Source organism: Acanthaster planci, linkage group LG14 (assembly GCF_054643075.1).
Source record: "Acanthaster planci isolate LZ-2023a linkage group LG14, COTS_SCS, whole genome shotgun sequence".
NCBI classification, from domain to species: Eukaryota; Metazoa; Echinodermata; class Asteroidea; order Valvatida; family Acanthasteridae; genus Acanthaster; species Acanthaster planci.
Genome location: NC_141790.1, coordinates 13523515 through 13544856, shown reverse-complemented (window position 1 = coordinate 13544856; position 21342 = coordinate 13523515). Strand labels below are relative to the sequence as shown.

The 21342-nt window shown below is 40.6% G+C and overlaps 2 protein-coding genes and 1 long non-coding RNA gene across 6 annotated transcripts; 2 read left to right on the top strand and 1 right to left on the bottom strand.

Annotated features, from left to right (window-relative positions):
• Positions 1 to 1792: 1792 nt before the first annotated feature.
• On the top strand, positions 1793 to 15859 carry LOC110981742 (multicopper oxidase 3-like). 3 transcript variants are annotated; one of them, XM_087145746.1, is made up of 9 exons: positions 1793 to 2109; positions 6883 to 7055; positions 7783 to 7885; positions 8187 to 8419; positions 8967 to 9861; positions 10168 to 10481; positions 10770 to 10917; positions 11388 to 11527; positions 13595 to 15859. In XM_087145746.1, exons 3-9 carry the CDS (start codon positions 7801 to 7803, stop codon positions 13808 to 13810), a joined length of 2031 nt encoding a protein of 676 aa, XP_087001872.1. In that variant the 5' UTR covers positions 1793 to 2109; positions 6883 to 7055; positions 7783 to 7800; the 3' UTR covers positions 13811 to 15859. The 3 variants fall into 3 exon arrangements, with proteins under 3 accessions (XP_087001872.1, XP_022095253.2, XP_022095252.2); XM_022239561.2 differs by lacking the exon at positions 6883 to 7055 and having other exon boundaries at positions 7786 to 7885; XM_022239560.2 differs by lacking the exon at positions 6883 to 7055 and having other exon boundaries at positions 1794 to 2109.
• LOC147796881 (uncharacterized) lies at positions 3405 to 3978 on the top strand. Its single transcript, XR_015427688.1, has 2 exons — positions 3405 to 3718; positions 3778 to 3978. It is a non-coding gene; the product is annotated as an uncharacterized LOC147796881 (long non-coding RNA).
• Positions 15860 to 16013: 154 nt separating the features above from the next.
• On the bottom strand, positions 16014 to 21045 carry LOC110981740 (multicopper oxidase 3-like). 2 transcript variants are annotated; one of them, XM_022239559.2, is made up of 7 exons: positions 20740 to 21045; positions 20297 to 20526; positions 18964 to 19861; positions 18376 to 18692; positions 18053 to 18200; positions 17563 to 17702; positions 16014 to 17377 (listed from the first exon to the last, which is right to left on the bottom strand). In XM_022239559.2, exons 1-7 carry the CDS (start codon positions 20906 to 20908, stop codon positions 17246 to 17248), a joined length of 2034 nt encoding a protein of 677 aa, XP_022095251.2. In that variant the 5' UTR covers positions 20909 to 21045; the 3' UTR covers positions 16014 to 17245. The 2 variants fall into 2 exon arrangements, with proteins under 2 accessions (XP_022095251.2, XP_087001871.1); XM_087145745.1 differs by lacking the exon at positions 20740 to 21045 and having other exon boundaries at positions 20265 to 20399.
• Positions 21046 to 21342: the final 297 nt, after the last annotated feature.

Sequence of the window (21342 nt, the reverse complement as noted above, 5' to 3'; positions counted from 1 at the left end):
TGTTGAATTTGGACGTTTACGTCAGACTGTCTTCGTCTAGGGCGGGTGAAAGGAAACGGCCGTTTCCCAGGAAAAGTTGAAAGACCACTTCTTAATATAATAGTACATTTGGCAAACCAAACCAAACTGAACCAAACCAAAACAAAACAAAGCAAAAATCATTATGGCATGATTGGAAAGGAATTGATAAAGGGCGAAATAGCTTTGCCTCTTGTTTCATCTTGCAACTCGCTTGTACCCACTGCTCTTAAACAGGATGCTGGTAAGGCCTCATTTATTGTTAACGATTTAATGTCTTCCAAATCGCATTTCGGTCAAACTTTTGTGGTGGTCTGGAGATTTTTTTCGGTTTATTTTGTAGAATTCATGAATAATACTGTGCAGACGGAGTGCACCTTTAAGATACCCGCTCGTTTGCCGTAGCCATGGTAAAAGACGGGGTGTACACTTAGCCTCTTTGGATCTTTTGGGCTATTATAATTTTTCAGCAAGTTTATCTCGGTATTGTTTGATGTAAACACAGGGTCTGACGTGTAGTCTTGGTGTCATGATGCGTGAACACATTTGTCACTGAGAGTTTTATTTTATGAAACTACGTAATACTATACACGTGGCTACATGGGTGTAGAGTTGGGCACACGCACTCTCTCTCCTCGCTTTCTTGACACGACAGTTACTGTCAGTTTGTATTGGAATGTTTTCAAGGAATTCCACTTGTTTGCATGCTGTGGAGCCACCATTTTGCTGTCCGCATTTGAACACTTTTGGCTGGAGAGATTTTGATCATGTTTGTGACTGCTGTATGGTTTGTCTTGGCGCACGCGCAGTGTTAACTTTCGGTACCTTGTTTGTATACGGCACGTTATTGAATCATGTGGATTAGGTTATACACAGTCCCGTGGAGGCTGGCTAGATCACTGTGAAGTGTTGGTGACGTAAAGATATAGCCTATCACACATACACATGTACTTGAGATCCATTGTGCAGGGAAATTGAGATAAGTTTTGCTAGTAATTTATTTGTTATCGATAAAGGAATTTAACAAGAATTAAAATTTGGGAGTTACTCGGGGAGTAACATCAGGAATTTTACGACTGAAGGAATTTCACCACGACTTAATCAAAAGGTAATTAATGTGAAGCTGAAGCAATACATCTCTGGAGTTGACGAGCTAATAACCCAGGGGAAGCACCACTGCCTACTGTTTTTACGATGAGCTAGTTCGGTGTTTCTAAAAGTCCTCATTTTCAAGAACAAGCGAGCGCACGAGTCAGTTTATGGCTACGCTGATAGGACAGACTTTTACGCTCGCGTATAGCTGTTTCCGAATCCGGATCGTAAGTGTGACGTCACTTCGGTTTAAACCACGCCCACTGCACACAGAGTTGCATGAAACCATGGAACCGGTAGTTAACGCGCAACTTTGGTGTTTGTCCAATGGAAACCTGCTATCAATTATGTGGTAACCTTACATACCTAGTGTGGACTTGTGAACAAAAGATGTCCACACGATGCAGGAAAGGAAGACGTTCTGCGGACTTACACACGTTCTGAAAAAAAAGTTTAGAGGTATTTTGGGGTACGGGTCATCCGTCGTAAAAGAGGAACAGACAACGAAACCTTTTACAAAAATCCAGCAGAAAATCGTGTTCCCAGTTCAAGAAAAACCAGTATTCTCACTGAGTTTTCTTAACTCCACGAAAAGAAAGGAATGTTCACAGTAGGCATATAAGGTAACTGTGTATGCGGCCGCGTGTGTGACGAAGTCACTTGGCATGCGCTGCTGAAATATCGAACTTGCTCATCACATGAACCCATCTCAACACTCTGCCCTGAGCATCGCACTTGCTGCGTGCACCAAAACTTTGTCAGTGACGTTATGCAAGCAATACAAACAAAAACCCAAGCACCTCTGAATGAATCCGCCTCACCCTTGATCTTCATTTACAATTCTAACTTTGTTCAGCGAAGCGTGTACGGTGTGTGTAGGGTAGGTGTACTACCGCAGAAAAAGAGTTGGCTTCAGTTTGTCCGCCGCCGTGCTTATCTTATTTTAGTCGCTCCCAGACGGCAGTGCAGAGTGTTCAGTTGCCAACGCCCAGGCACCAGGTAAGCGTTATATTTAACATCGCAAGATACGAAACAGACCTTTGAGTACGCAACTTGAGTGGAACTTCTCGTGGGAATCAATTAACGGCACGGCAGATTGGCAATCGACCGACCTTAGCAATAGATATAGTTCACTGATTGCCATGAAAAATGACGTTTCAGTTCTGAAAAACGTCGCATTGTGTGTACAGTGACTAAACTACAGAAATATCACCAAGAAGAAACAGCTTAAAATATTGACAAGAAAACGTCACTAAAAGGGACGTCTGGGTTTACTAGTGAAGTCTTTGCTTGTCTGTATCGGCGTGTCTTTCTAAATACTGATACAACGAAACGGTGAATGTTTGGTACCAAAAAAAAAGAAAAAATACAACCAGGTGGACAAATGTTCAATCACATAAACCTGAAACTGACTGCAGATCATTGTTGGCAGTGTAGGGGAGGGAAAACGTTCACAAATATAATTATTTAGTGGAGGCGACGGGTCATGCTGCCTCCGTATTAGATTCTGCGGGTCTTAGACTTGTGCGTCTCAGAGATTATAGTCTATTTCCCAGGTGCGTGCCCCCCTGCATGAGAGCAATAACAGCAACACATTATAACAAAATATTAAAAAAAATATTTCAATTACATGTATTATTATTGGTTGTGTGCTTCCCTGGTACCCCCAACCTTATTCGAGAGATACCGCCGTCTTTGTGGATTATAATAACCCTAACCCCTATATGCTGTATATGTAAAAATCATATTGAAATCAGAGGATTGAGGACCGTCGGGGTTCAAGACTGATCCATGTGGACGCCATTACTTCGGTGGCACTACGCCCCGTCCACAGGTCCTGTATCTATACCAGTCACGGTCCCAGTGACATTAGGGTCAAGCGCATGATAAAATAAAAACCACCTGCTAGGGCTCCACATAAATTTTGTTGTGAACAATATCGGTAAGATTTCCATACGAGGGTTCATGAAGGTTATAGCACTGATACGTGATTCCAAACTTGAGTAGCAAAGACGGTGAAGGGACTGTTTTACAGTAAGCTCCGACATTGAACAGAAAGAATGAAGTTTATGAGCACAATGTTAGATTCAATCTAAATCAACTAACTGATTCTCTATGCAATTGGCACACCGAGAAATACTCCTGAAGAGCCGGACGTCAATTTATAACCAATCAAAAATATACATAATTACTTTTATTACAGTTTTCAAGACAGGCGGTGGAAAATGACGAATTCTAATTTCGTCGAGCAGCTACACAAACATAAATACAGAAGCGATGATTTGATACCTTTATTGTCCATACGGAAATTTGCCTTACATTGGATTTTAAACACAAAACATAACAACAATATTTCTCCATAATAAGATACTTCATATCAACCCTATCCACCAGAAATTCGCAAAAACATATCATGAATTGCATGATTCAAAACTACTGGGTTTTACAAATAGAACAGCAATTAATTTTCACCTAAAAGTCACAACTCTACTGAATTAATTTACCCCCGTACGTCGAAAGACTATGCAGCAAGTGTTCATCTGGTAACTCTACTGTTGATGGAATGAATTGAGTCCGGTACAAATGACAGTCTATAACGAGCTTTGTTGTTACGGGGAACGCACAGGCGCAGTCCTGATTTGTTGAAACTGTAATTATTAAATAAAGGATGAGATGGGTCTTGCGTAATACTGTTTACCTTGGACAGGGTTCTATCAATGTACAGACTTTCAAGGGTGGGTAATTCCAAGCCAATAATTTTTGAGCTGTTTTCCGAGGCCGATTTATTTTATCCCTATTTTGCTTCAAATACAAATCAAATTAAATAGGAGTATAGACTAAATAAATGACTTTTCCATAAAACCAAAAGTGTGTTGTCCAAATGAAGTTTCTTCAGTTGTTGGAGAAACAACATGCGTTAATTTGCATGGTACTGCAACTGTGTAACTTAACTTGATTCACAACTCAGTTGTATACCATTTACTTCAAACCTGTTGGTCTTACAAAGAGCATTAACAAGAATATATCATCAAAATTTATTTAAAATGCCTGAAATATATCGCATTCATGAAAGACAAATGCAACTATTCCATATTTAACATTTAGTTTAGGGTTGCTTGTGAGGTCCTTTTTGGGTTTGAACAAATCACTGTATATGCAGCACCACAGGAGAGACCTTACAACACATATCCTTGGCCTTTTAGGATAATTGCAATGCTGAACCTTTTACAAAGCCCCATTGTTAGACTTTTGTAAAAGGCCTTGCTATGGTCCACTCTACTATTTGGGATGGAGCGTCTTTACAAAGCCTAAAAACTGCAGGCGCCATTTAACACAATTCCCTATACACAATAGAGCAAAGCTTTACTGCCGCGGCGTGAAATTCACGCATTCCCCTCAGAGCCTTGCTTTTTTTATTGATAATTGGTAACAAGCACAAGGCCTACTCTATTCAGAAACTTTGTCACGAAATAGTTGTCTTCAAATATTTTCTGGGTTGACTCTTTGTTGTGAGCTTTTGTAATGAAGGGTGCCACGGGTAGTTACTGAAGGGAGTCAGGTCATTCTAAATAAACTTCTTTTCCATCGGATAGGAACGTTACCTTCCGACGTCAGAGTTACATATTGGATCGACAAGGTCGTTGCTCATTTCACAAGTAATTTGCGACTGAAAGATGTCAAAGTACCACGTGGCCAAGATCGGCCAGCATTTATGTAGAGGGCAAATGCTTGGTTTCACAGCAACCGTAGGCCTACGTCCGTCATAGGCTGCAAATTAGGCGGTGAGGCTAATTTTCATGTAAAACTTTTTCTTGTAAAAGTAGCTGAGGTTTCTTCATCAATGGCACGCTGATCCAGCAGTGAATGCTGCTTTGGCACTTTCCCCAAAAGTCAACGTTTTTGGTATTTCTAAAGCTTTAAATCCTCGCCCACTATCTTAACACATGTACTGTGCACGGCAGTCTTTGCATATACATGCAATAGCTTTTTAAGGTAACATAACAAAGGTCAGTGAGAACACCCTTCGGGTATAAACTTCGAAGCCGTTTTGACCTTTGTGTGATGAAACAATATGTAGATTTGTAAGTTGCACTGGCTGGTATAATACCACAATATACGCTGTGACAAATTCAAACAACTGCTGCAGAGTCAGGAGATGGATGGTGTCTGTACAACGACATTAAGGGCGGATCCAAAGTTTAATTGGGGACTCACATTTTTTGTCAAGGGGTGCGGAACAGTATGATATCGTAACCTAGATTTTGGGTTTTCTAATGCGCTTTTAGAAGGAAGTACAAAAGTCTAGCAAAATTGTTTCTCATTATTACAAAAAAAAAAGCTCCTGAGGAATGGCCCCATTCCCCCCCTCAGATTTTCCTGATTGCCTCACTTTGTAGAAACACTTATATTCCAGTCGACAAATTGCCAACAAATTGAGATTGGCGGTACAGAAGTCAAATGACCCTAGTTTTAGAGAGGATAGCAAACAGATTACTTATGGGTGAAAAAACAGACATCTTTATCAAAAATGTCAGCTCTAAAGGATGGAGATATTAAGAAAGAATTTATCATTGAGATGAAAGAAGCGCACACAAACAGTTTTGGGCATTGTAAAGATTCACTGATTGTCTTAGCTGCTTATCATTATCACCAAGGAGATATACAAGGACGTTCTTAACTAAATAAAGAAAATACCACAAACCTATCACATTGAAGAATTAAAAGTATGCACGCAGCACATAGCTCTAAGCTCAGGTTTGAGTTCAGCAAGGAATACACAGTTTATGCAGTGTTTAAACTGAAGGTTGGGTTGTGAGACTAAAACAATGAATGGCAAACCTATGGTAGAATTAAGACGATACGTTCTGATTGTTAATTCGGTGACACAACAGGCCTAATATCCCACTCACGTTAATACGAGCGATTCACAATAGTGCGCCTCCAAGAGATCGCAAGGCGTTGAACAATTACAGTGCGCGAAATCTGTCGACCCTTTCCAAACGCGTATTTGGTTGACAGATTTCGCGCACTGTGATTGGTCAACGCGTTGCAAATCCTTGAAGGCGCACTATTGTAAAACGCCCGTATTATTGAAGTTTTAGCCACGGCCGTTTTCCAACTTCGTCTCCGTCTCAGGCTTCGTGCCCGAAACCAATCCCCGATTGTAGGCCTGAAGCGTTTAAATCAAATTGGATTACTGTAAGTTTTTGCTCTCTTGCATCTTATTTGATGTTTTGTGGCACTATTAGACTAATTAGTGCACTTACAGCTTCAAAGTCAGACAGTAAAAAACAGTTGAAGCCTGAAACAGAGCCGAAGCAGAGTATTGGTAAACGGCCCTGGCCTCAAAGAATTTAAATTTTAGGTATTACAGCAGTGCTTCACCATCAAAGACTGTAAATGCATGACAAGATTGCCAACAGGTTGAAATATGCCAACTGTACCTTCTGATGCAATTAGTATGAATTATGATCAGACTAACGCTTCTCCAGGAGTGTATCTATGGGTAGTAGAAACGCATAGCATTGTAGAGGAGTATAGGTTTCCTTTCAGGACACCTTTCCAAACAATATGACTCTTATCTTCATGTCATGGGTGAAAATCAGGGTGGTAACATCTACACAAACGGACGAATCCCCGTGTATAACTTTGACCCACGTTAGCCATGTGTTAGCATAGAAGTTATCACTGAATATTACGTCAACAAATTCTAATCATGAGACCATTTAGTAGAGGGAAGGACTTTGAGTGTTCTCTGTTCTTGTATTCAAGGTAAAACGCTGAGTGTAATGACCTAATTGACTTAAACTTTGTACCTTGGTGAAGCGACAACCATGCGGGTAGTTCTACGCACCCACACGCTTTGATGGAGGAACTGGTCACACTTTGTAAATATGTCGGTTTACATGGCAAAACCAAATCTCGGTGGCTTGCTAACTTGACAGGTGAGGTATTACTACGTAAACCTTGCCTGGATTGATTAATTATTTAAAAGGTTATGTGTTCAGGTACCGCAGTTACACTACCTGTCTACTTGTTTTTCACTGTGGTGGTTCAGGCTTTTGCATTGCGATGATCCATCGTGAAATCTCGTCTTCTCTTAGAGTCGATTTCAATCTTGTTTTAAACCCTGAGGCGACTGAAAATTAACGTATCATTCGAACTGAATGGAAGTGTGATCCCTCCAGAAAAAAGGCAAGGATGATTCTTTCGGAGACCCTGTGTCGATTTTATCTGAAGGCGATTTGCACAAGCTGTGGCCAAACGCTCCCTCTGACATTTTCACATCTAAGTTGACAATTATTATTTTATCCTCCGAATAGCTCTGGTATGGATGCTGTGTCCCACGAAAAATCACGGGAGAAAATTTAACTCTACTTTTTGGTGGGATTATGTTATTCTCCGCCTCACAGCATAACTTCCCAAAGATTTGTTACTACACTACCGGTCCGCCAGATTGTAGCTTAAGCATCCCGTTTTATTACTTTTCCTAGTAACAAATATTGTATTAGCTACGTGAAAAGATGATTTGTTATATGTGACTTCACTTTTCAAATGGGAAATTTAGTATAATTATATATTACAAACAATGATGAAAATATTTTCTTTGAAATATTGTTAATCTTCATGTCAAATAATTAACGTGACTGCTATCGTATATTTATTTATCAGAAGCATCGAGAAAGGAAAATGGTTATTCTGACTCTTGGAAGAATTCAAGCAACCTTTGCAGCAGTCCTGTATTTAGTTTTGTTACAGACTCTGCCAATAACAGGTAAGGAAAAATGTTGAAAAATGTAAACAAAATTAGCAAGTGAGTCCAGACGTCCGGTTGAGCAGAGTTTTCTGTTGTGCATTACAGATATCAATTACAGATGACTCAGTCAAGTCAGAAGTAAGATTTGTTTCATTACACAGGATTTAAGTAACCCATGTTTGAATTTTGAGAGTTGGTACTGACAAGATTTTATACTACAAATGAAATTGCATTGCCTAATGAGAATACTTAGGATTACTTCTTGACAGTTTTTAAGTACTGCGCCTGTGCATTCCTATCCTGTGAACTGTTCATATAGCACTGAGCGAGGAAGATTCGAACCACGATTGCTTGCGAAGCTGCTCATGGCCTCCGAAGCCCCGTATCTGTCGCTACGAATTCACCGTGGAGTGGTCATTCAGCATGTCGAAAGCTTGCTACAATTGCCCCTTCAACATGAGTGACTGTCATCGTCCGCATTGCTTTACACTCGATGGCGTACCACGGGCGGTGGCAGTCGTCAATAGGCAGTTTCCCGGACCACACGTTCAGGTTTGTTGCCGATAAGGAAAGCTTTGTATTCTGTTTAGGCCCTTGAAGCTGTGTCATAGGACACCGTGCCACCTTTACGAACTGTTTAGCTTAGCTGCTCGTAAGAATATGGAAAGGTCGAATTGTTCCGCTGCGAAAGTCCTTGACCCAGGAAAGAATCCATAACAAGTGGATGATTAAAAAAGAACAGGAGTCTGAGAGATTCGAAACACGGTTGAGGACATTCCTACAATTAATGAAAGAATAACGGCATATGCTCTTCGAGAATTTGTTCATGTGAAAACGGGATTTCAACAGAATATAGGTATGAGTGATAAATCGGTGTATATGTTTCTAGAACCTCCACCTTGAAACAATAATCTTTCCATCATGATTCAAATCCCGCCGGTTAATAAGAATGAAAGCAATATACATGTCATTACCTCTGACGAAGTGATATTAAGTAAGACATGCGTTTTCAGTGCATGTCAATGAAATAAGGCTAAGCCTTTTCATGTTACTACAGAAGGTTATAATTTATTTTATATTTTTGTCTCATTTGAAACAGGTCTGTGAGCACGACATCGTTTTTGTGAAGGTCAACAACCTGTTAATTAACTCTGAGGGTGTTACTATCCACTGGCATGGGCTTCATCAACGAGGGACGCCGTACATGGATGGGACATCCTCCGTAACCCAATGCTCCATTCCTGCTGGCTCAAGCTTTACTTATGAGTTCACAGCTGACACGCCAGGGACCCATTGGTGGCACTCACATTCGGGCCTGCAGAGGTCTGATGGCATCTTCGGGCCGTTCATCGTGAAACAATCCGCTCCGGATGACCCTCACAGCGGCTTGTACGACTACGACTTTCCCGACCACGTGGTCTTTGTCCACGACTGGATCAGTGACTTAGCTGTGAATCGCTACACAGGCCATCACCTCAGCACTTTATCAGGTTTCCCTGATTCAGTTTTAATCAACGGTAGGGGGCAGAAGATGGAGTTCTTCGACCAAAACACCAATCAGACCATAAAGACGCCAAGGGAAACATTCCATGTGCAGCAAGGCAAGCGATATCGCTTTCGTACAATCAGCAACGCCATCTTGGATTGCGCCATCGAGGTATCAGTAGACAATCATAACCTGACGGTTATCACAAGCGATGGGTTTCCCTTCGAACCGGTCGAAGTGTCCCGTTTTGTCCTGTACGGAGGAGAACGGTTTGACTTTATACTCGACGCCAACCAACCCGTTGGCAAGTACTGGATGCGAGTTCGAGCTGTGGGTTACTGTACAGGCGCCAACGTTCACGCATTGGCCTCATTGATCTACGAAGGTGCTGATGATGAGCCAGTGACACCAGAGGATGATCCACCCATCCGCAAAGGGGTAATCCTGAACCCGGTCAACCAAGAACCCTCAGAAACAGTCATGAACGTCAATCAGCTTGTTGCACTAGGTAACACCAAGTGAGGAAGATCATTTATTTTCGATCAAAGAAAAGTTGACCACCATGCGTTCATAGCTTAACTTCATAATTTAAAACGGACCAGTGGCCGTTTTTTGATGTACTTCAATGAATAACCCACTCGAATTTCTTGAATTCAACCCTACAGTGGAGTTTAGTGCTTATCAAGTCAAACGCTTGATCAGCAGAAAAGGAAACGGCTCCCTGATTCCACACAAAGTACCGTAAAGCAGATTAAAAATTCACATTTATCAAATATGTTTATAAAGTATTATTTGTCGATTTTGTCAAATTCAGAAAAGAAGGACAAAGCCCCACTGGAGAATGTGTACCGAACCGTTTACTTGGGCTTGGACTTTGAGGGCGTCAATAATCCTATCTACAACCACCCTGATTACTACCCATCCCACGCAGTCTCTCGGCGACACTGGACCTTTTCCTCGCAGATCAACCACGTGTCCTTCAAGCCGCCTGCCGTGCCTCCCCTGACCCAGCACAGTGACATCAATGAGTTTGAAATGTGTACTTTGGATAATACGATGGCCATGAGAGAACACTGCAAGGAGGAGTACTGCGAATGTACCCACGTTGTTGAAGTGGAACTAGGAAAGGTAATTGCATATACCGCAATAATGAAAGTAGGACTTCCTAATAGGAATCTGATAAAAAATCTAAACAAGTTTCTGTTGTGTACAATTCACTGTTGTGTTAAGTATTGTTTTACTAAGACCGCGTTGCCATGGTTGTAAGCGCCCAAAATCCTAACATTCCGATGTACCTGGTAGAACATAAACACATTGGTAGTATATGAAAGCAAAAAAAAAAATACCGGAAATATCCTTTGGTGGCTGAGAATTTCTGGTAGCTTTGATTATATATGGTTTACTGTCACTGTACAGACGATTGAGCTGGTGCTTGTTGACGAAGGGAAACCATTTGAAGGTACACATCCAATGCATCTCCACGGCTACAGTTTCCAAGTGGTAGCTATGAAGAAGTTGGGAACTAAGACCACCGTGGAGGAAGTCATGGAACTTGATCAAGCCGGTAAGGACAGTCTCCAATAAACTACAGTTGTCCATTAGCTAGGAATCTGTACTTTAAATCTATAAAATAAGTACTCAAATGAAACAGACGAGAGTAATTTGTGACTTTTTTTTACATGAACCCACTCAAGAAGTGCAGCTGTTTTTATGTTTTCTGGGGACTGCAAATTGACATTATTAACAAAATAGATTTTGGTAAATAAATATCATTTGATAATCCCAATAATCCTCTCCATAGTCTTGTAACTTGAGCAAGGTAAAAAACCCATCGACAATCTTGATGAGCAGGAATAAAACATGACCATTACGAATGAAACTTCATCACTCACTTTCCAGTTAAAGACCAACATGCTCGCACTTTAATTGTGTGTGTGTCAACGTCTTTTAGCAATATCTTCACTTACACTCAAATTACACATCTGGGTATTTAAATCTATTGAAACTGGTCGTGTTTTGTGGTGCTGAAAACAGGAGGAATCGTACGAAATTTCACCGAGGCGCCGCAGAAAGACACCGTAATTGTTCCAGATGGTGGTTTCACAGCCGTTCGCTTCGTAGCAGACAACCCCGGTTGGTGGTTGTTTCATTGCCACTTGGAGTTCCACAACACGGTAAGTTCATACCCATTGTTGGCTTACTCTCAATGGCGCAGCATGAGCCGACAAATAAAGTGCGTTGGATGACGCCAAAGCAACCACCATTCAATGTCAAAAATCTTGTCTAGAATTTGAGCTTTTCAAACGATGTCCTGTATCTCATTGGTGGCAAATAATGAGTACATGTTACGTTCGAATTGTTTGCATTTTATGTTAACACGACCACAATTTTTTACGTACACTCAGGCAGAAATAACAAGTGGATTCAACTCTCAACCACTCCTTGTAACAATAGTAATGACAAACGTTATTTATGGATCGTGCAGGTGCATCTTGTGAGGAAACAAAAGAAGTAAAAAAGGACTCCGGGCAAACGTTTACAAATAAATAATATTGTGGATGTAATCTGTCATGTTTGATGGCTAGGCAGCCCTTCAGGACTTCTCGAGTGCCACAAAATTCGATTGTCGGTTGTCAAGGGGGCTTACTAGTTGCTTCGAAACGCACAGTCAGATCTTGTCTGGAATACGTGGTGTGAGGTGGTTCACAAAGTCTATGGCAGAAGTTGGATATAGTGCTCGTGATACATCATAGGACGCTACATGTTTGCTAAAAATGCAAATCATGAAACATATATCATAATTATATTTGATAAAATGTTGAAGCATCGGCAGTTATTGGCCTTCGTGGGATATCTGTAGACAAGCTTCAACTCTGATAGGGTGTCGAAGCCCGTTGCTGCTGGACTTTCATCATTATAACATTCACAATATTTACTTTATGTTTGTATCTTGATTTTCATAGCATTAAATCTTAAATAGCAATAATTCAATTCAATACATGGGACAATCGATTAGTTTGAAGGATAAATAATGCATGTAATTCTAAAAAAAGTACGTCAATTCTCCATAACTAATTTATTTATATCAGTGTAATTATTATTGTCAATAAATATTTTATTTATTCGGTATAAAAACGTTTGACCGAGATAAAAAATAGATTACACGTTAAACTAAACAAAGATAATAACCAGAGGCATATTCGTGGAATGCAAAAAATTTGTCTGAAAACATGTGACCCGAAAACCTTCATGCCCAGTACCTCTTCTATTTCAAGTCATTGCTTTCAAATCAAGCATCAATGTTCATGCTTGTGTTTTAGCTTGTTGTTGTTCGATCGGATGAGTCTTTCTGAAAATGTCCATGAAAATTGACCTATAGCGTCTTCTGAAGTTATTTGTTTTGATCGATTTACGTTTGTTTTTGTTGGGTCAAATTAGAAATTAGTTGCCACTTTAACCATTCAGAGATCAACAAATACCTGGCTAAGTCTTGAAAGGCAACGATTTCGGAGGCAGGGTTGTTCTTCACTCGCATCATTAATCATTGCGAGTCCATACCTGTCCAAACCCAATAATTGTTTGGAATTGCACTGAAATGTCAAGCCGTCGGAAAGGGTTATCTGAGTTGATGACTTTGCACAAAACTTTATTGGCGTGTTGTTGCTATGTAGGTCAAATTAAAAATAAAACAAATGAATAATTAGAACTTTGAAGTAGACCTATGTCGTGCTAACAGAAGCATAGCAAACAAGTCAACCCACTTCCAAAAAAATGCTCCTAAAAATAATTTGCATTATTAGTGGCTACTATGTAGACTGAACTGGGCCGAAATGACTGCCCATGACTACAGATAATCAATTATATTGGTCGAATGTAACAGCACATAGCAATTTCATGCCATAACTCATCAAGATTTGCTGGTTTCGCTGATTTGTCTTCCAGGTTACAGGATTGCTCAAGGTTTCCCTTGTTACGTGATTTTTGTCCCAGTATGATATAACAACTAGGCTCCAGTAAAATCTGGATATTTCTTCCTTGGACCCTAAGCCTGGCGCTTGTCATCAGCCATTGTTCTTATAGAACTTAGTCAGGTGTATTACGGTCAGTGAACCAATTGTCCATATTTATAGTCCGAAATAGTGTTTAAAAGACACATCCGTCCGGCTTAATTCATATGACAATTTTGGAAAAAAACAAGGAAACGAACGGCTGACACTTTATATTTTGCTACAATCACACAGATCGGAATGGCTGTGATGATCCACGTCGGCAAAGATAAAGATCTTCCGCCAAAGCCTAGAGATTTCCCTCGCTGCGGTAACTGGTACCCACACGGCAGCGAGGAGCCAACTCCAACCCCGGAACCCTCTGGGGCCGTGCGTTGTTTCTCCCGCTCCATCATCGCTGCATTGCTGCTGTGTTTTGCATTCCTGTTCGTCAAAGTATTCTTTGTCTAAGAAGAAGTGGAAAGACGTCTCCTGTTGTACAACTTACCGATTCATGCGTGTTCCTTTATATCAAACATTCCCAGAGTTACCTTTCTAAAAGGGATTTTCACCGTGCCTGTTTAATTTGTGTTTAACACAAGAAAACGAGTCTGTGCCCGTTTGCTTTACTTTTAAAGCGTTAGTGTCCTCGCCCGTGAATCGCAATTTCTTCTCTATGAACGCTGCATTGTCATATTTGTATCTGTACACACTTTACAACTTCAAATTTTCAAAGGTGCGTGTTTGGACAATTATTACAAAGGATATGTAACTGCATACTTACGATTTCGAATTTTTACACTGATTTTGTAAGGAATGATTATATTTATATGGTTCTTATAGTAAAAACAAAGATTTTTTACATTTAATTTACATCGAAAATGTAAGGTGTTTGAATACGATTTTAACTGAAATTACCCAGAGGTATAACATGCTATTTTCTCCATGTACATAAGGTGTGTATGTTAAGGTTCTTATTACAACAACTTGTGTTTAGGTCAAGAATAATTGTTGTGTTGCCCGTACATTCTAAAACAATCAGGGGACTTGCAATTGTTGTACACTTATCCTCTGAGATGAAGTCAAGCAGTATGAAAAATGGCCACTGGTTTTGAATACCTGTAAAGCAGTATTTATTTGTTTTCAACTTTGAGAAACACATGACAAAACCTGCACAGCAGCATTGTGATGTGACAAGTTTCAATCGTTACAACCTTTTCCTAATCAAAGCAAAACAACCTTATGGTGCTTTGTATGTTACAAGCTGGTTGGAAAACTTACCATTGGCTGAAAAACGCTTCAATACGCGATAAACAGTGAAAATTAGAGTTGCATACCGGTATGTTAGAAACCTTTTCAACGTTTACATTGCTTTATGGATTTGGATGACAAACAAGCAATGCATTTTATGTACAACCCTATGGGGGAAGTGAACCAGTCAGCAACCAAAACACAGTTTTCTACTAAATATTTTTTACGTATCCGATCATCAACTCACAGATGCGTGCGATTATCATATTACACATTTTCAAATAGGTTTTCAAATGTTTGTAAGAAAAAACACCCATAATTGTCTTTTTTTTATCAGCACCAGTAAGTCAACAGGCTGAAAATGAACGTGACTGGTCAATGAGGGATTAATGAGCTACAAGTCGTCATTCTGATTGGACAATACTAGAACATTAATATTCACGGTCCATGACAAAAAGTGGTGTTGTTGGAAGGGATTCTCCGAATTTTCCTTCTCTGCCAACCTTTTAAACTTCTAAGTTTGTGAATATCTTCGTCCCAAATCAATAATGCAACACTGTGTCAGAAGGGGATGGTTTGAATTGGAGTAGGAAATAAAATGGAAACAGATTAACATTTGCAGGTACGCTTCTCCCATAGGGTTGTGCATAAAATGCATTGCATGTTTGTCATCCAAACTCATAATGCATTGCGAACGTCATAAGGTTTATTGGAAACGAAGTACAAACTTAGTGGATAAAACAGCAACAGCGGGTTTCAATTTCACCATTTTGAAACTGGCCACAATAAAATAGTGACCGGATATGCTAAGATTTTGGTGGGGCGGGTGAGGGCAGCACGATTTGGGCCTACTGAACATTTGTTATAGAGTTATTATATAGTATTATATTGCACCATAGTATACAATTGGCCAGATAATGTTTTTTACTTGTATTTTAGGACTTTATTAAAAGTCACCTGGTTGTGCCTCTATAGATACCAACTGCTGGTTAATAACGTTTAAGTATAATCACTTTACTTTTGTTAAAATAGTGAAAATGAACGAACCTTAGTAAATTTATATGGTATTTCAGAAAAGCGCGACTCCAAGAGTTTACCAGGCTTAAACAATATTTTGGGGTAAACAGCGTGGAATTATCGGCGGAATATTTTCAAAAGTTTAAATTTGATTTGGCATAAATTTGATACAAAATCCAAACTTTGACACAACCATGTTTTTTTTATCAAATGGGCCATTCCTTTTATGGAAACGAAAGCATGAGATCCTAACGGCTGTGTAGTTACATGTTTCTTTATGTCTCTCAACCTTTGGGACAATTTCTGACGTTAAATCACATATCAAAATCCTGCCCCATGGCAAGCACTGGGTTCAGACGTAGAAGAACGCCACAGAGTGTACCAGAGATCTTGCTGAAATTGAAATCCCTGGTGAATAGCAACGACGTCGCTGTTAGGATTGAAGATTATTGCGGAAAAAGAAACTGAAAATGTTGTACTGGCGTACGCACGCCTCAGGTGTTCTTGACAACAAATAATCGAGAAATCGCAAGTTTCCTTGAAGTGTAATGAATTTTAACGATCTACAGACACCGCCTTCAAACATGCAATCTCAATAAGCTAACACTCTTCGAGAGAGCTACTGATCTGTCACTACTCGCAGGTCGGAATAGCAGAATTCTTGTCCAAATGAAAACATTCCTGACGCCCTTTATTAATGCCTTTCTCAAGCTTATTTTTGAACAGGTCATTGGTCGAATTGCTGCTTGGTTTCATCAGCTTCAGGCCATGTTATAAAAAAAGCTGGGTACGCTGACCCAAGTGAATTTCCTGAATTGATGTGAGCTTAAATATTCTAACGTAGTCAGGGGTTGCGGCGAGACATACAGATGTAAAACAGAGAGATGTTTGCCGGCTCAAATTGCATGAATCACTTTATAACACACACACACCCCCCCACACACACGCACCCACACAATAACTATTACCACCCATACTTCTATTTTAAGGGCATCTTGACTACAGTTTGAATTAATTTTAAAAAATCACATATAGATCATATGAAAAGTTGCGACAAACGAATGCAAACTTCTTGGTAAATAATTATGAAAACTACAAAGGTGCGGCTAGGTGATTGTCTCAAAGTGTGGGGTAGCTTAAGGTTAAAGCACCATAACTCTACTCTAGGGGTTGAACTACGTTGTCTCATACTATAAATTACTTGGTCATTACATTGGGGCCTTTCCTTGCCACGCCCAGGCAAACCTTGAACAGCCCTCCCCAGAGATCCTATCCTTAGCACAGCAACCAGCTGCACATGGTTATTTTGAATGCCAAGAATACGGGTTTATATTGTTATTTATTCACTCCTTGACTTGTAACGATACTCGAACTTTGACGCTTGAATTTACATTTTTATTGGTAACTTTTTCACCATTTTATTTCAGATCACCTAATTTCAGGAATTACCTGAGATACATAAACTCCGAGGAGCATTACAATTAAACCTAATTGTGCGATATTTTTTTCACAGCGATATCTCTTAATTCCTTGCCCTGTGAATTGGCCTTTCTAAAGCCTTCATCACATAAACCAGTCTACTCTGAGTATAGCACCATGCAATTGACAACCACTGACATTAACGGGGTACCAACGAGATTAAGGTGTGGCTGTAGTTTCTAGCGTGCGAAGATCCGGTGGGTACCAGTCGCCACCACATCTCGGTAAATTGCTTGGTAATCGAGGCAGGTTGTCTTCCGATCCAACGCGAATCACCATGGACATACCGGCCTGCAAAGTAAACCAACTTTTGAGAATTCTGCCCTCTAAATATGCACCCATACTTCACACTTAGAATTTGATTAATTTTTAATGAGAGTTACACTTGTTCAGTTGGGAGGCATTCGAATATTTAGAGTGCAGAATCAAGCAACTGTCTATTGTGGATGGTGATGCAATTGGGGGCCAGTACTCACCGACAGGTGGACTTCAGTGTGGCAATGAAATAGCCACCAACCAGGGTTATCTGCAAGGAATCGGATTATGACGTAGCCTCCGTCCGGTACAGATATGGTGTCCTTGAGGGGAGCCTTTAGAATCCGCCGAGTAATCTGACCTGAAAAAGACAAATACCAGATATTTTATCAATAACAACTTGGCTCTTTTTATCACAAATTAAATTCAATTGAAAGCTCGAATTAAGGTATCAGAGAGTATCGCTGGTTACCACTTAGCGGAGTTGTAGCACACAGCAAGAGAGTATGCCATATACATTTGTCCAAATTACATGGGTGTGGCCGGGAACAGTACACGTCTGTACACAGGAGCCACCGGCCAATGGACTTTGCCATTTAATAATCTTTAACATATATATATATCTCATTCAAGAAATGGTCTGTTACTGCCACTTTTCGGCCAAGTGCCTCACTCCGAGGCTCCTGTGGTCATATTTGGGCATTGGAATACCTGCTTCATCAAGACGCATGACTTCTTCAACTGATGTCACATTTGCAACCTTGTCTGCTGCTAGAACTTGAAATCGGTTGCCATGGAGATGCATCGGATGAGCGTTGAAGTTGCGCTGTGCCTCATTGACAATCACCAACTCTACCACCTTAAAAAGTGACATCAAATTTCAAACAAACGAGACATCACAAAAGAAACCCGAAAATAAATTCCGATAGATTTTTCGTAACCAAAAGACTTAACCTTTTAACAATTTTTGTCACTAAGTGACAGCAGTTTTAAACAATTGTAAAAGACTAGATAGAAAAATTATTTAGCAATACCTGACCAAGTTCAACTTCAAGTACATGCGTGCATTCGCAGTATTCGTTCTTACAGCGCTGTATTTTACTGGCCTCCTTCTCAAACCGGCAGATTTCTGTTCTTGGTATCTCGCGAGATTGTGTAAGAAGTGGCACCTTGGGTGGCCTGAAGGAAACGTGATTGATCTGTGCTGAGAATAAGCCCGTGGTGGTTGGTCTGTCACCGTTATCTTGTAGAGCCAAGGAGTGCCTCGGATGGGTGTAATAATTGGTGTTGACTAAAGGCATATCGATACCCACATAATGAACGATATCAGGATCACGTGATATCTCGATGCCTGCATTATTTCAGAATGTAAAAGTGAGACAAATTTCAAAAAGGCGAATACTGACAGTCACTGTGATGGACAATATTGAAAAGAGAAATCTGACCAAAATGCTACCACGGTGAAAAATCGTCAAAATCATTCGGTTTGCTCGGTAAAACGTTGCAAAGAACTGATGAATCAGTACTGGAAGACTATTTTTAATAGATGTATCAAGAAAGAAATACTTTAATAATGGTAAATTGTTGACCAGGACTCACAAAAAGCTAATGGTTGAACTTACGGGTTGCATTGAGTTCGTTGGCATTCAGGACAGATGTGTATTTTTGATTCTCCTCCGCTTTGATGTTGTAAGGATTAAGAAGAGTACCAAAAGAATCCAGTTGTTTTTCATCTGGAGGATCGGGGTAATATGAAGCACCTTCATACACCACGAGGGCTAATTCGTGCATGCCCATGCATGCATCACGACCTTTAACCCTCATCCAGTATTTCCCAATGCGTGCCCTAGCCTCCAAGACAAAATCATATCTCTCCCCGCTCGATATTCCGAAGGCACCGACCCGAATGGGCTGCACTGGCGAACCATCTGTACCGATGATTGTGAGATTATGCCCGTCAACGGATACTTCGAACGCGCACGCCATTGCACTATTTCCGATGGTGCGGAACCGGTACCTCTCTCCCTTCTTAACGTGGAAAGCATGCCTTGGAATATTCATTCTTTTCGGAGTTCTACAGAGAAAATCTCTGTATCTCCCCCTTCCATTGATGAGAATGGAGTCCGGTGACTTTGCCATGTCGTGAAAAGCTATCCTTGCGAATCTATCGATGTATAGTTGGTTGATCCAATCTTGTACGATGATGACATGTTCCGACAGGTCATGATCGTACAAGTCGTCAAGCACATCGTCACGAGCACCAGTCCGAATGATCAACGTTCCCACAGCACCGTCCGGTCTTTGCAACCCATGTGAATGCCAGAAGTAGGTACCTGGCGTCAGTGCTTGGAATCGGTAGGTGAAGCTGGATCCGAATGGGATAGGACACTGGGTGATGAGCGGTGTTCCGTCCATGTGAGGTGTCCCACGCTGATGCAAACCATGCCAATGGATTGTCACGCCTTCACTGCCCACCAAGTTATTTTCAACTTTGACTTCAATGGTGTCCCATTCACAAACCTTAATGCATATAACAAAGAAAGTCTAATTATATTTAATAGCCTACGGGAGGATAACACTCAAACAAAGTGGCCAAACCATATGTTATGCTTCGAGTGTTAAAGCACGAGGTGGAGGGCTCTGTCAGCGTGTCGGCCATTGTTAAACTTAATTTGCATCACCAACTAAAGCTCGATGGAACGTTGCTCTCTAGGATAATTTAGTTAGAACGGCTTGGCTCTGTACAAGATCTATGAACTATTTTATTATGAAATTTCTTCACGAAGCTAACCAGCAGAAATTAAAGAGGTTGTGTCGTGCAGTCACACCGAAATTTTTCATGACAACTTTGAGCTTAAGTATCACTGAAGTTAGCATTGTGTATTCCCCACTTGAACATGCAATAATTTCTATAATATTTTACCTATTTGAAAAAAGTTTCTCAAGGTCCATTACCTCGATGCTGGGACCTGGAAACTGTCTGTTGACGACTGCGACAGTTCGTGGTACGCCGTTGACCGGTATGCAGTGTGGCCGGTTACAGTCTGTCTGGTTGGCTGGACAATCGTAGCAGGCAGTTGACATAGTGTGGTACCACTCAAGGGTGAACTCATAACGACAAGTCAAGGGTCTAGAGGGCCATTTACAAGGCCGAAAACATTTGTGTGGCTCTGAAGGGCGATTAGCTGACAGAAAAAAAGACAAGTTGAATGGTTGAAATTTGAAATAGCCATCAAGGGGACATCATAACGTAAAATGTACACACCGCAACTCCTCACTGAATTTCAGTTTAAAAAGACAAGACAATACTTAAACACTACTTTAATTTGTCGTACTTCCTCTGACTGTTTAAAACGTTACCTTCACAGTCTGAAATGAACACAAACAATCAAACTCACCTGAATTAGGCTGTGTGTTCTGCAATAGAAGCAGAAGAATTGTGTGCACCGCAAATGATTTTAGTGTTGATATGCCTATCCAGTAAAACACATGTTGTAAGAAATTCGTAAAGGTGTTCATTCCTTGTCTGGGGCAATGTGCTTGTGTGGTGCCAATGCCGTGGATCATTCGGTGAAGAGGAAGTCATCGTTTGAACGTCTAACTCTAGACTGGGCTTAGAATAAACTAGCCATTGTTATTGATGACCCTCATTTTGTACTTTTACGGCTTATAAGCAAGGAACTCCATTATTGGCTTGAGTAGGATCAGGACGGACATTAAATAATGGGGGGGGGATCACCAAGGCTGCCCGCATATATGCATACTACCTGCATAGCCATTAAAGTGGATAAGTTACTTGATGTGGATGTCACGGAACGACAGCACACAAGAGGGTGATTATTAGCAGTAAAAAAGAATCTTTATCATCTTTCAGTTACTGAGGTAAACAGAGGAAATGACGCCAGCGGGGCGCTTTAATAAAAGCTCCCAATGGTAATGCAAGAACCCTGTATGACGTCGACTCCAATCTAAACATCAGCATTCAATGCAAAATGAATGCG